Source organism: Equus caballus, chromosome 1 (genome assembly GCF_041296265.1).
Source record: "Equus caballus isolate H_3958 breed thoroughbred chromosome 1, TB-T2T, whole genome shotgun sequence".
NCBI lineage: Eukaryota > Metazoa > Chordata > Mammalia > Perissodactyla > Equidae > Equus > Equus caballus.
Window position 1 is genome coordinate 36,723,883 of NC_091684.1, and position 13,070 is coordinate 36,736,952.

Genomic DNA, 13,070 nt, shown 5'->3' on the forward strand with positions numbered 1-13,070 from the left:
GGATGAAGTGGGCTGGTTGGAGACTCTGGCAAACAGAAGAGCTGAAACGCCCACTCTCTCAGGCTCCACTCAAGAGTCTCCAACTTGCAACCTTGGCCCAGAGGACCCCTTAGACTCCGTCCATCAGTTGAGAAATTCTGTAATAGACTTTTTCTGATGGCAGCTGTTAAGTGTCCATAGGTGATGGGTCACAACGAAAATGTTAGAAATCAAGAACTGCCCAGAAAAGAGACAAAAAATGCTTTAAAGAGAAGGCAGGAAAAGAGTCGACTCACCCACTCAAAAACTGAGCCTCCAAGATGGCCACCAATGATTCTCACCTCCTGGTGTTCACATCCTCATGTGGCTCTCTCCTACAATAGATAGGGCTAACCTGTATAATCAATAGGATATGGTGGAAATGATGGAGTGTGACTTCTAAGGCCAGGTGATAAAAGATATTGAGGTTTCTGTCTTACTGCTTTTTTTTTTATCACTTGCTCTGGGGGAAGGCAGTTGCCATGTTGTGAGAACACCCAAAGAGTCTTACGGAGAGATTCATATAGCAAGGTACTGAGGCCTCCTGCCAACAGCCAAAGGAGGGAGCCATCTTGGAAGTGTGTCCTCCAGCTTCAGTTGAGCCTTCAGATGACACAGCCCCAGCCACCATCTTAACTGCAACCTTATGAGAGACTCTGCTATGGAACAACTCAGCTAAGCCATCTCGATCAAGCCCTCTGAAAACTCCCCAATGATCAAAGACCCAAGAAGTTGCAAACTGGCAGCCGCCAGGGCCCCAAACAAGTTTTCTTTTGCCTGCACAATTTTTTTAAAAATGTGAATTAGTTATCAACATCTAAAAACAGAATATTCCCATGAAAATCTGGTTTTCCAGTACCTTCTGAAAAATTGGAAGCGCTTCATTCCCACAGGTGAAGGATCGGCTGGGGCTGAGCAGGACCTGCCCCTCGAGAAAGGATGGTACGCCCTGCATCAGCACACCCCCGTCTCAGCTGTCTCTCTCCCTGGCACACGTCCCTTGTTAACATTACCTACTGGCCTCCTGAGTCTGTGATCCTTGCCTTAGAGATCAGAAACTTTTTCACGGGTGGTCCTCCAAGTGTGGTCCCAGGACCAGCAGCGTCAGCATCATCTGGGAAGTTGCTAGAAATGCAAATTCTTGGGTCGGAGCCAGAAGCTCTGGGATGGAGCCCAGTCATCTGTATTTCAACAGGCCCTCCAGGGGATTCTGATGCGTGCTAAAGTTTGGGGACCACTGTTGCCCACAGATACAGTTTCTTGCCTTTGAGAACTGTACTAGTTTCCCAGAGCTGCCGTAAAAAAGTACCACGAGCTGGGCAGCCTAGAACAATGGAACTTGATTGTCTCACGGTTCTGGGGGCTGGCGGTCTGAAATCGGTTCCCCCTGAGACCTGTAGGGGAACCCTTCCTTGACTCTTCCCAGGTCCTGGCGGTTTGCTGGCAACCTTCAGCATTGCTTGGCTTGTGGATACATGACCTCAGGCTCCGTCTTCACACAGTGTTTTCCACGTGAGCCTACACATCATCTTCCCTCTGTGCGTGTCTGCCTCTGTGTCCAAATGCCCTCTTTTCACAAGGATTCCAGTCACATTGGATTAGGGCCTACCCTAGGACCTCATTTTAACCTGATGACTTCTGTAAAGACCCTATTCCCAAATAAGGCCACATTCTGATGTACTGAGGGTTAGGACTTCAATATATTTGGGGAGGGCGGTGGAACACAATGTAACATAATGGAAACCATTTTCTGCTGTTCAGCAGTAGGGGCTCAAAACGTCTGAGGGTCCAGCTCTACCAATGGGCAGACCCAGCCCCCAGCCCCACCAGAGACGCCAGCAGTCTGTACCTTCTGCCAGGCTTCCTGTCAAAACCCTTAGTGGCCACATAACTCCAAGTGCACGGCCCGTCTGAGAGCCCAGGCGCTCTTGAGGCACAGGGAGGAGCAAGAACCTGGAAGCAGTTTGGTTTCAAATTATCCACTCACCTGCCCCTTTTTCCTGACACGTCTATAAATAAACAACATTGTTTTTTTTAATTGAGGGCTAGTCTTACAATGTATTGGACACTGGACTGCCAGTCCTAATTCTCTGTTGTAACCTTAAATTTCTTTGAGCCTCCGATTTCTCAGCTATAAACTGAGAGCCTCGGATGATGTGTCCCGCTCTAAAAATCAGTGACTAATTGACATTAAAGGAACTGGACTTTCCGTTTCAGAATACCAAGTCCCCTCCTCCATCATTAAGTAAATCACTGTTACCTTGGACGGTATGACCGTACTTAATGAACCAATCAATGCGTTTTGTCAAATATCTATTATAAGCAAAGCACGTGGTCCTCTTTTCACAATGTATTTGAGTGAAGTGAACCCATTAGTGGCTTCAGATAAAAATCTTGAAGCATCTCTGGGGAGAAGTGAGTGAGTCGATTTCCAACCCCTCGATGGACCGGGGAGAGGTTTGGCAGTGGTGAGAAGTTGCACAGTGTGGGTAGGCTTCTGTGCAGCGGATACACGGTTAGGACTGTTGCAACATGATAACTCTCACCCAGAAAACCCACCATGTAATCCAGGGCTAAGTTTCCATCCTGGCCTAGGGTTCTAACTCAAGTGGACTCTACTTCAAACGAAGGAAAGCTTGTTTGGCCAAATACGCATGGAGCATCGGTTTCAGGAATGTGACATGCTGTTAAACCACAGCCGTGTAAGCTTGCGGCTGCTGAGATTTTCCAAGGATGAAAGTTTCACTTTTCAAAGATAAACAATGGTACTGTGAAGCTGGAGAGACATAAGGTGAACGGCGTCAATTGGCTCCAAGAAGCCTTCTCTCCCAGAGAACACCTACTATGTGTGCGTGTGTTCTGGGGAGGGCAGGGAGGTGTGTGAGAAAGGGCTAAATTTACAAGATTTGAATGATGAGACACCTTCTAGTAGCTTTCCTGCCTTCTAGTAGCTTTTCAGGAGGCAGAGAGAAAGGACAGTTGGGCAGAGTTCAAGGTCAATGCATGCCATCGTGGAGGCCAGGGGACACTAGAGAAAGTGGCAGGGTCTTACCCCAGAAGCCAAGTCAAGTGGACTGTCAGCATGGCACAGCTGGGAGAGGCCTAGGGGGTGCTGGAGCCCACACAGGAACTGGAGCTGGCAGCACCAGGTCACAGGGCAGGAGAGAGGTTCCCAGCAATCCACAGGGGACTCATTTATCTCTGGGAGGTCACATGTCAGGCCTCCTGGGCTCCCACTTCCACGTCTGTCTCGGAGATTTGGCAGAATGATCACCAAGGACTGCTGAATGCTTCTGGAAGAGGCTGTGGGGATGTCCTGTCTCCCTGGATCAGAGATAATCTGCATCTCAGAGTAAAGCAGGTATCTGAGGAGCTGAATTAAGACAGCATCAAATCGCAGAGAATAACGACTCCTTAATTTTGCAAGGGAACTTGGGGGTCATTTAACCCAACTTCCATCTCCATGTCAGAACCCTTACAGCAGCTTAGTTATCCAGCTCCCGTTTGGATGCCTCCATTGACGGGGAGCTTGCTCTCTCACAAGGTAGACTGTGTCATCACCAGAGGGCTCTAGTTGTCTCAACTGTTTCCCTTATATGGGGCTAATATCTCCTTCCTTTTCACTTACCCTCCTAAAAGCGTGCTCTGTCCTTCAGAACAGGTCTGAACCTGCATTTTCTGCAATGGCCCTTTAGCTATGTGAAGGCGGGGCCACCACGACCTCTTCAAACATCCCTGTTTCCTCGAGCACTGCTACAGTGCTCTTGTCAGCTGGCTCCTGGACCTGGTTAAGGTCATTTGAACACTGACTAGTATGCTCATGCCCTTCAAAAAACATGCTCCTTCCGTACCCCAAAACTGACAGCCATCTTCCAGGGACTGGGAGAGCAACCTAGGTCAGATCGTGGGCAGTATGTGGCCAGTGCTGGAAACGCAAGCCAGCTGACCTCTAGGGCCACAGCGGGATGTTGGCTACTTTAGGAACTGAATGATGATCCAGATCAACCCAGCCTAGGGTGACCCTTCCAGAGGGGCCAGGCAGCCAGCCGTGACGAGGCCTGAGGTTGAGTACTTGCTACGCCCTGGGTGGTCCAGAGCCTCCCATTGTCTGGGGTAAAAGCAGACCCCGGGTCAGAGCCTGTGGACACTGGATTTCACCAACACTGGTGGGGAAAACCCCTGAGCCCTGAGCTTGGCATAGAAGGGAGAAGCCCGCCCCCTTGTGGACCTCTGGGGGGTGGCATGGTGCGAAAAGCACCCTGAAACGTGGGAGAGGAGGAGCTTGGGGGAGCAGCCACTTCCTGCCACTGCTCCCATTTCACCAGTTGCCTCTGGTGGCCTGCAAGAGAATTGATCAGGATTGTCACAGGGCAGGGGAGTGGTGGCAGGGGATATAAAGGGAAGTTAGGAGGTAGAGAACCCTGGATCTAGTTGTCTGGCAGTGAAAATTTGGAGAGAAATCAGGCAGGTGTTATTAGCTGATAAAAAAAAAGAGAGAGAGAGAAAAGGAAAAAACAGCAGCAGGGCCCTTCCCTGGTTCTGCCACTCCCTGGGTGGCCCCAGGCAAATCACAGGCCATCTCTGGGCCTCTCAGGGCTGAGCTGGGTGAAGGCTACAATCCCTCTGAATGCTCACGCATTCTAGACCCAGCTGGAAGCTCTTGCACGCCAGTCCTGACAATAGTCTGTCCCCGGTGGCACCCCACCCCTGACTGAAGAGAAGATGGGATGGGAGGTGGCCAGGGCCAAGGGCATGTGTGGAAGGGGAAGCAGAGGACACCAACTTGGCCAGCGTGGCAGGTCCACCCAAGGCCCTGGAGAGCACAGCGCCCTTCTATCACTGTGCCGTGCCCCTAGAAGCCCCAGAGAGTCATTTCTCCCAGCGGGCTCCCCTCCTTCCTCAACTCCAGCCGAGTCTAAAACTAGAACAGTGGCCTCCCGAAACACTTCTCCACTGGGTGATGCATGGACAGACCCAGAGATGCCCAAGCAAAAACATCTTGCCCAGGTAGTCGTGACCCAGGCCCATTGAACAGCAGCCAGCAGACATGATTCTGCCTCAGCTTCTGAACTGCCTTCACTCAGCACTAAGTGCGTTATCAGAGCTTGCGTCTTTAACGAAAGTATTTTTCAAGGTAAATTCTGCGCTACTCTGTAATCAATGAGTATAATTGGGCTAAATATAGCCCCAGGAAATGCAAGCCAGAAGCACTGCTCTCCAGATAAAAAATAAAGGTGTATCTTAAAAATTGAATTGTTTGCTAAAATGGTTCAAATTTCTTTCTGCCCTATGCTCACAGAGACACGAGGTCACGGAGTCGCCAAAGACAGTGTTTTGAAACGCTAACTGTCCTCTGGCAAAATGAAGAGTATTGAAACCCTTAAGAAATGGCCTTGTATAAATTATCTGAAATGATGTCCCCAGGCTAATGTGCTCCTAGCAGGAATGATCCGGGGAGAAAGTTATGGGTGGAGGGGTCATCTTTGCATACCACAGTACACTAAAGCTTTGACTAAAACTAAATAAGCCTGTGAGTTCTCGTTTTTTAAAAAAGGCATTATAAGGTTATTATAAGGCATTATATGTTATTACGTAAACACCCCTTAAAAATCAAAGGATTCCAACAATACGTATAATCCAAGTTCCCCCTAAAAAACTAAAGTCAGGTAGAACATGCAACTCTAATTGTAGACAGAACCCTTTTCAGACACCTATTTAGGCCACCTAGTTGCTGCAGCAGTGCCAAATTCTAAAATTGTAATGAAAATTTTAAAGTCCAAAACCTACAAGCCATGAGGTTCAGTAAGCAGATTGTGCCATTTCAAAACTGAAAATGTGCTTGCATAAGCACATCACCGGGGCTAACCTTTCTGGATTGAGAGTCTGGCCTTCAGTTCAGAACATGGCTATGCCAGGGTCAGAAATGTGACAAAACCGCGTTCTCCCGGAGGTTAGCCAAGGTTCACAGGGTCATGACTGGGCCATTTTATCAGTCATGTCAGGCTCACACCCTATTGCCTGGCATAGATAAAAACTTTATCTGTCAGTTTGCTAAATCTACTCCTCCCGCCTTATTTTCAATAAAGAAAACCTGGACTAGCTTATCTAAACCAGAGACTGGCCTTTTCCAACACTGTTTTCATCTGCAACTTCTGAGTAAAGGAAACCGACGAGGGGCTTTTGGTCTCATTCTAGTCAATAATTGTTCATAATCAGAGAGAGTGGCTTTGAATTACCTAATGCTTTAACTTCAGAAAACAGTTCTGGCACTATGTAACAACATGAATTTATTATGTTTATTAAACATAATAAGTGTAGGACTAAAGGTGTTATATTAGAATACGATAGTTCTCAAAGTGTCACCTTTTCAAATTCATCTTTCTCTAAAGTAAAGCAAACAAAACCAAAAAGATCTAAAATTAACTTGGATAGATTTTTTCCAAATAGGGAATCTAAATCACCATAGAAAAATTTACAAAGTTACCTTTGGAGTAACTCACACACACATACACATATAATGCATATTTTCTAATAAGTGTTAAGAGAAAAAACAGCTCAAGTTTTGTCCTCACAGGAAATAGATATGCACTGATGACAAAACCATGCATGTAGACATTTAGAAATCTGGTTAAATATACAAATACAAAACCGATGAGTTTTCCCCCACAGGAATCTTAAATGCAAGAGAAGCACCTTCAAATTTTACTTTATTTGGCAACTGTCCAAATTCATTATTTTAATATTTAAAGATTGTGGTCCTGTAGCAGACACATAAATATTATAATATACATTTTTGCAATTAAATATAATAAAATCAACACGACACTATGTAAAAACTCATGTGTACACTTCAAATAAGTCTGAGGTCTGGGCACTCCCGCCCATCAGATTTCTCCCTGGAAACGCGTGAACCTGGCTGGGAGATCGTCCACAGGGTACACGGTGGGACTCGTTTTCATGGTAGGAGGTCCATTTAGAAGCCGCCAGTCACAATGCCTGGCTAGCTCCACTGTAAATATTTTGAGAAGAATTTTTGCGAACTCTTTCCCTACACAGCTCCTAAGGCCTCCTCCAAATGGAATGAAGCTGAACCTGGAAGCATCCTCCGGGTGAGGCAGCATAAATCGGTCAGGATTAAACTCCTCCTTGTTGGTGAAGACATCTGCCACATCGTGAGTATCACAGATACTGTAGATAACATTCCAGCCCTTGGGAATCTGGTACCCCTGCGAAAGATTGTGAAGTCCCGAGGGCTGACAGACTGGAATGTAACTTTTGACAACAAAAAGCTATCACCGATATCCCTGAAGGAGTTATGAGTTGAAAGAAAGTGGGGGGTGGGGGGGGTTGTGGAAAGAGACAGACAGACAGACATTCAGGTTGTGAAACGTGTGCACATGGGGCAGGACAATATCATCAAAGCATAAGAAATTTAAGCCAACGCACAGGGAAGCGAGAGGAGATTCAAAACCACAACAGAAGGGGAGGGGAGAATTTTAACTTACATTTAATTCAAAAGTCTTCAGGGCAACTCGAAACCCTCCTGGAACTGGGGGATTCAGTCGAAGGGTCTCTTTAATAACACACCCAGTGTATTTAAGCTGTTCCAAAATTTCCATGTCCAACTTGTTGTCTTGATTGCTCTTGCAAAGTAAACCCTATCAAAACAGTCACACAGAGGTGAACGGTCATTTTGTGCTCCAATAAAATCAGCCCAGCAGACATAAACAGGGCTTAAGTGGCGGCTAAACCCAAAGGCCCCGTGATGGGAGAGTGTGAGGGGGGAACAGGGAGTAGCTAGTGACCATTTGCCTCCACCCCTTGGCGCAAATCCACTGTCTATTTACAATTCTAAGTGAATGCTGCTCACCCCTTAGAACCCCCAATCTCCTCCTTCCCATCACCACCACCACCTAAGAGTCCCCATTCATGCCCTCCAATGCACAAATCCAAGAGAGTGGAACCTATCTGAAAATCTCCATGGTTCATCAAAAACTGGAGAAGGGGTAGGAGTACAAGGTCAAACCCTGTGGAGTGGGATGACAGCTCAAGATTCCCTCCTTTTTATTCACCAGGCTAATTCTTTTTCTCCACTGGCACACCCACCCCTTGGTTCTACACTTTCAAACTATTCAGCAAAGGCAGCACACTTACTCATTTGGAAGTTAGCCAGGGAGCAGATGAGTTTCTTAAGCTACCAAGAAACCTTCAGAGCCCTCCTACCTTACTCTTCAGTTCTTCTCGAACTTTCTGGAGAACATGCGGGTAGAGCCCCAGGTAAGTGATCAGAGAAGTGGCTGCACTGGCTGTGGTTTCGTGTCCTCCGAAAAGGAGTTCAGTTGAAGATTGCTTTAGTGCCTGAGAGTGGAATAAGAGGATGATTTTACAAATCTGCATGCAGTTTTCCAGGGTGGTTACTCAGAACCGAACTGAGAGTTCTGGAGGGAAGACGAGAAGGGCTAAAAGTTTGCTGACAGAAAGTCAAGGAAAGCAACATTTTTAAACAAAATGCAAGGTCTCTTGAGTTCAGCTAGAGCAGGAAGGCCAGTAAGATCCCTCTCTACCAGGAATTCTTTGAGTTAAAGCCTTGGTTGTACTTAAATCGCCCAAGATTCTTTATTTACATTGTGCAAATTCCACCTTTCCCTTTAAAACCTAGAAGGGCCGGGGACTCTCCCTGCTCCGCCGCAGCCTCTTCCACAGCTCTCCGGATCTGGTATTTCAACTTCGGGGTCCCATCGCTGGGGTCTGGGCGAGCTACCCACTCTGGGAAGCTGCGCCCGAGAAGGGCGCTTTGGGGACCCCAGGAACCGCGCTTGCAAAGCCAGGGGATACAAACTCCACAGTGCCTCTCCTGAAGCTGCCACTCACCTGCATGTCCAGCCTCTCTCCCCTCTCCCACGAGTGCTCGATCAAAAGCTGCAGGGCATCTTTGCAGCCCTCGCCCGCCTCCGCCGCCCGCAGCCGGCAGATCTTGGCGCGAATGTTCTCCTCGATGCGCGCGTGGATGAGGTTCCGCGCCTTCATGCCCTGAGCGCAGAGAGCGCAAGGCGGTAAGCAGACGCCGGGTACTGGTGCCCCGGTCACCTAGCTCCGCACCCTGCATGCCGCCCTTACCCGGTACAGCCCACTAAAGGGCACGTCGATGGGCAACGAGAAAAGATTGCGGGTCATTTCCTCGAAGGCCTCCACCAGTTGCTGCTCCGCGTCCCCGCCGTTCGCCAGCCGGGGCTCGCAGCCCAGCAAGATGCGCATGGCGATGCGGAACATGAGGCGCTTCACCTGGGGGTAGACCAGGAGGCCGCGCTCGCCGCAGCTCAGCCACTGCTCCAGGCTGTTGCCCACTTCCTCGGCGATCACCGGCACGTAGCACTGGAGCGCCTCTCGGCTGAAGGCCCGCATAATCACCTGAGCCCCGAGGAGGGGATAGGGTTAAAACCGGGTCCCATCCGTCCCTCTTCCTTCCAGGGTCCAGGCACCCTCAATCCCACCAGACCCAAGGCACTTCCAGGCTAGGAAAGCTAAACTGGGCTTGAGAGGGTCCTAGCCGACGCCTCATGCAGCTAGAACTCGCCCAGCATCTATCTGCCTGAACCCCTCCAGCAAATGGAGTCCCCCTCCCTGTCCAGGCGCCTGCACCCCCGCCCTCACCTTCTTGCGCTGCTTGTGCGAGGAGTCGTGCAGGTTAGAAAGGCAGCCGGAGCCCAGGATGGTGCGCACCGACGCAGGCCAGTGGACCGACACCAGCCGGTGCTCCCCGAGCAAGATGCGCCGCACGTTGTCGGCGCCCATCACCCGCACTGTGGGCCGCCCGAACAAATGTGTCTTGTAGATGAAGCCGTATTTCCTGCGCTTCATCTGCAGGAATTTCCTTCGCTGCGAGAGGAAAGCGGAGGAGAGAGGCGGGCGTGAGGGGGCGCCGGGGAGCGCTGCGACTCCAGCTAGCTCCGATCCTAGCCGTAGTCACCTCCCTCCCCACCTCCCTCCCGGGGGTGCCTACCCTGGCTTCAGTGGAAGCCCGGAGCCGAGCCGGGCTCGGGAGAATAGTCTTGTCCCGCCCCAAGCTCCCTTACCTGTAGCACCATCTGTAACGTTTCCCCAAAGAAGGGGAAGCCCATAGTTCCGGGGGGCAAAGGGAGGGCGCAGCTGCGGTCGCGGCTGCTCACGCAGTACAGGTCCCAGAGCTTGATCGCGGCCAGGAAGAGCAGCAGCGGTAGCACGAAGGTGCAGAGCGCGCTGGCCAGCAGTGCCAGGAGCCCCATGGCGCGCCACCTGCCGCCGCCGCCAGCGCTTCGAACCCCGCCGAGCGCCCGCTTTATAGGCGGCCCAGGTTGCTGCCCACGTTAACTTGGTCAGACAAATTAGTTCACCCAAAGTTCATCTTTAATTGCGGATTGGGCCCCTGGCTCCTCCCCCCGCGAGGCGCTGCCCAAAATCTTTAACCGTTTGTTCCGCGCCGAGGCAGAGGCGGCGCGGTGGCGGCTTCCCTCGGAGCGCGCCTCCTGGGGTGCGGGGCTTGGAGCAGCCTGCCTCCCCCCTACAAGGTGTGCGGAGCTCCGAGGTGGCGCCAGGGGCCGAGCCCGGCTCCAGGGAGCGCGAACTCCAAGCTCTGGGCTTCCTGGCGGTCTCTTTGGAATCCCTTCCGCCGGGTCCGACGGGCGGTCCCAGCCCAGAGCTGCGTTCGCTGACTTTCCATTTACAGGCGCCGCATGGGCTCCCTTCCACCTGCTGGGGAAGCAGAGGGAAGTGTGTTCAGGGATCGTCCAGCTGCTTCGTCCCACAGGTCGGGAAATAGATCCAGGACGCAGAGCAAAGCGTAGGCTTCCCGACTTTTTCGAAGAGCCCGCAGAAAAGCGTAGGGCCAGGACCCAAGGGACAGCCGCGGGGAGTTAAGCATGATCTGCGGGCTCCCAGCTCTCCAACCCCCTCAAGGAGGCCAGCACTCATGAAGTCTTGGAAGCACCTACTTAAGGGTGCAAGAGGGCCTCCAGGTCCCTCAGGACTCCGGTGCAACCCTGCACAAGTCTGACGCCCCAGTAGGGGACCGCAGGGGCAATTCATCCGCGGCTCGGCAACCAGGGCTCTGCGATCAGGCCACAGCCGGCGGGATTCCAAGGGCCCTGGGGCTTGCAGCCTCAGCTAGGCAGAGGGGAAGAGGGTCCTTAGCCCCGGCAGGATAAGGAGACAGAGAGAGAGGAAGGAAAGCCTGGGAATGTGGGCTCCAAGTCCCAGCACCATCTCTGCTTGTATGACCTGGGTCAAGGCATCATACATCCTTGCGCCTGCTTCCACCGCTTAATATGGAGGCGATCATTCACCACCTGTGTACACCTCGGGGTAGTTGTGAGTTTCCAAAAGGGGCTTCTGGTTGCAAATACTCTTCCCAGTTCCAGGCACGCTAGGCTACGTTACCAGGGTGACCTGGACTCGGGGCACTGGAGCCTCCCTCCGCTCTCTCAGCTCCCACCCAGGTGAAAGGGATGCTCCATCCTAAATCCAGGCCTCTGCCGGCCGCTAATGGGAGTGTTGAGGGAATCCATACTGGGAAGCGGGACTTCTGGCCTTTGCCCAACGACATCAGCTGCTACTGCAGCCAATGCCTGGAGCTCAAATACCGCGGGAAGCGCACCCGAGCCACGCCGCCTCGAACCAGTCAGGGCTCCCTGGGTTGGAGTGCGGAACGCACCAAAGGCGCCGAAAACGAAAACAGAATGATGGACGTTTGTTTAAAACTGAACACGGGCTCTCGCAGGAGCTCGCCGCACACCTTGGAAAGCGTCCCTTGGAGATAGAAAACTCTTTGATCTTGAGAGTTAATTACGTGGCTCTCCTGCAGTGGTCCCCAAAGCCCCCAGGATCGGGAAATGTCTGCAGAGTCGTAGGGATCGCACAGGCCGGGCAACGTTCCTAGCCCAGGTCGCCACAGGGCGTGTTTCGGAAAGCCAGCGTTTCCCATAACCCTACTTGGCGTCTCAGAGGCTCCAGGGAAGGGTCTCTCCCACTGTCATTTCTTCTAAGGATCTGGCGACTGTGAACGGTGCCAGCCAACACCTGGACACCAGCAGGAACCGGGAGGAGACGCGCTGGAGGTAATTCTCAGAAATCTCGGGCCCGCCCCTTTCTGGACAGTGCCTGGGGCCGGTGAGCAAAGCTGCTGAGCGGGGGCGTGACCTGGGGCCCGTTCCCAGTCCTCGGGCCTGACCCGCCTGTGACCCCTGCAGGCCGGACCGTGACATCCGAGTGAACTCTGCAGGGCCACCTCGCCAAGTTCAGCGCGCGCTGGGTCACAAGATGAGCGGGGCCTGCCTGCGCTTTGGAAATTGCCACAGGGGGGAAAATGTTTTAGCCTATCTGCCCATCTAGCCCCGCAGGGGCGTCCGGCAGGAAAGGATTAACTGGGAGAGGGAAGATCATTAAAGAATATCTTGAAGGGGGGAGGGGTCAATAAATTACCAGCCCAATAAGAACTTTGACCTGAAAACCTTGCCAAGCTTTTTTGGGTAGTGGTGGGTGGGGCGGGGGGGGGGGGGGGGGGTTGGTTCATTGGAAAACAAAATGTTTCCGAGATGTTTACAAAACAGCCTCACTTTTCCTAAGAATTGAGGGGGAGGGAGTAGTTTTTTTCTGGGGGAGGGGAGTGAGGACGCAGAGGCAAACTGGAGTCATGTGAGCTAGGCACCTCTCCTCCCAGTTCTCCCTTCAACCCCTCCTTCCCATCTCTTGAGCCCTCATTCCCCTCCCAGGGTTCTATACCTGCTGTTCCTCTGCTTGGGGCACCCCTCTGCCAGGTCCTCACTGGCTGGTTCCTTCCGAAGTCAACTGTCACCTCCTCAGGGAGGTCTCCCCACCCGCCCACCCTGCTGAGTTCAGCCCTCAGGCACTCTGTACTACAGGCCTGTTTTATTTTCTCTACAGCACTTATCACCATCGGACTGTGTTCTTGCTCCTTTGTCTGCTGGTTTATTCATTGTCTACCTCCTTCCTGAGCATATCGAGTCCAGGAGGGCAAGAACCACGTCTGCTCCTTCCTCAGAGAATCTGGAGCTACTAAA

General features: G+C 51.7%; 1 protein-coding gene across 1 annotated transcript; it reads right to left on the reverse strand.

Annotated features, from left to right (window-relative positions):
- Positions 1-6,288: 6,288 nt before the first annotated feature.
- On the reverse strand, positions 6,289-10,817 carry CYP26A1 (cytochrome P450 family 26 subfamily A member 1). Its single transcript, XM_001502498.6, has 7 exons — positions 10,092-10,817; positions 9,670-9,894; positions 9,136-9,426; positions 8,890-9,048; positions 8,242-8,376; positions 7,524-7,676; positions 6,289-7,244 (listed from the first exon to the last, which is right to left on the reverse strand). Exons 1-7 carry the CDS (start codon positions 10,278-10,280, stop codon positions 6,903-6,905), a joined length of 1,494 nt encoding a protein of 497 aa, XP_001502548.2. The 5' UTR covers positions 10,281-10,817; the 3' UTR covers positions 6,289-6,902.
- Between the last annotated feature and the right edge of the window lie 2,253 nt (positions 10,818-13,070).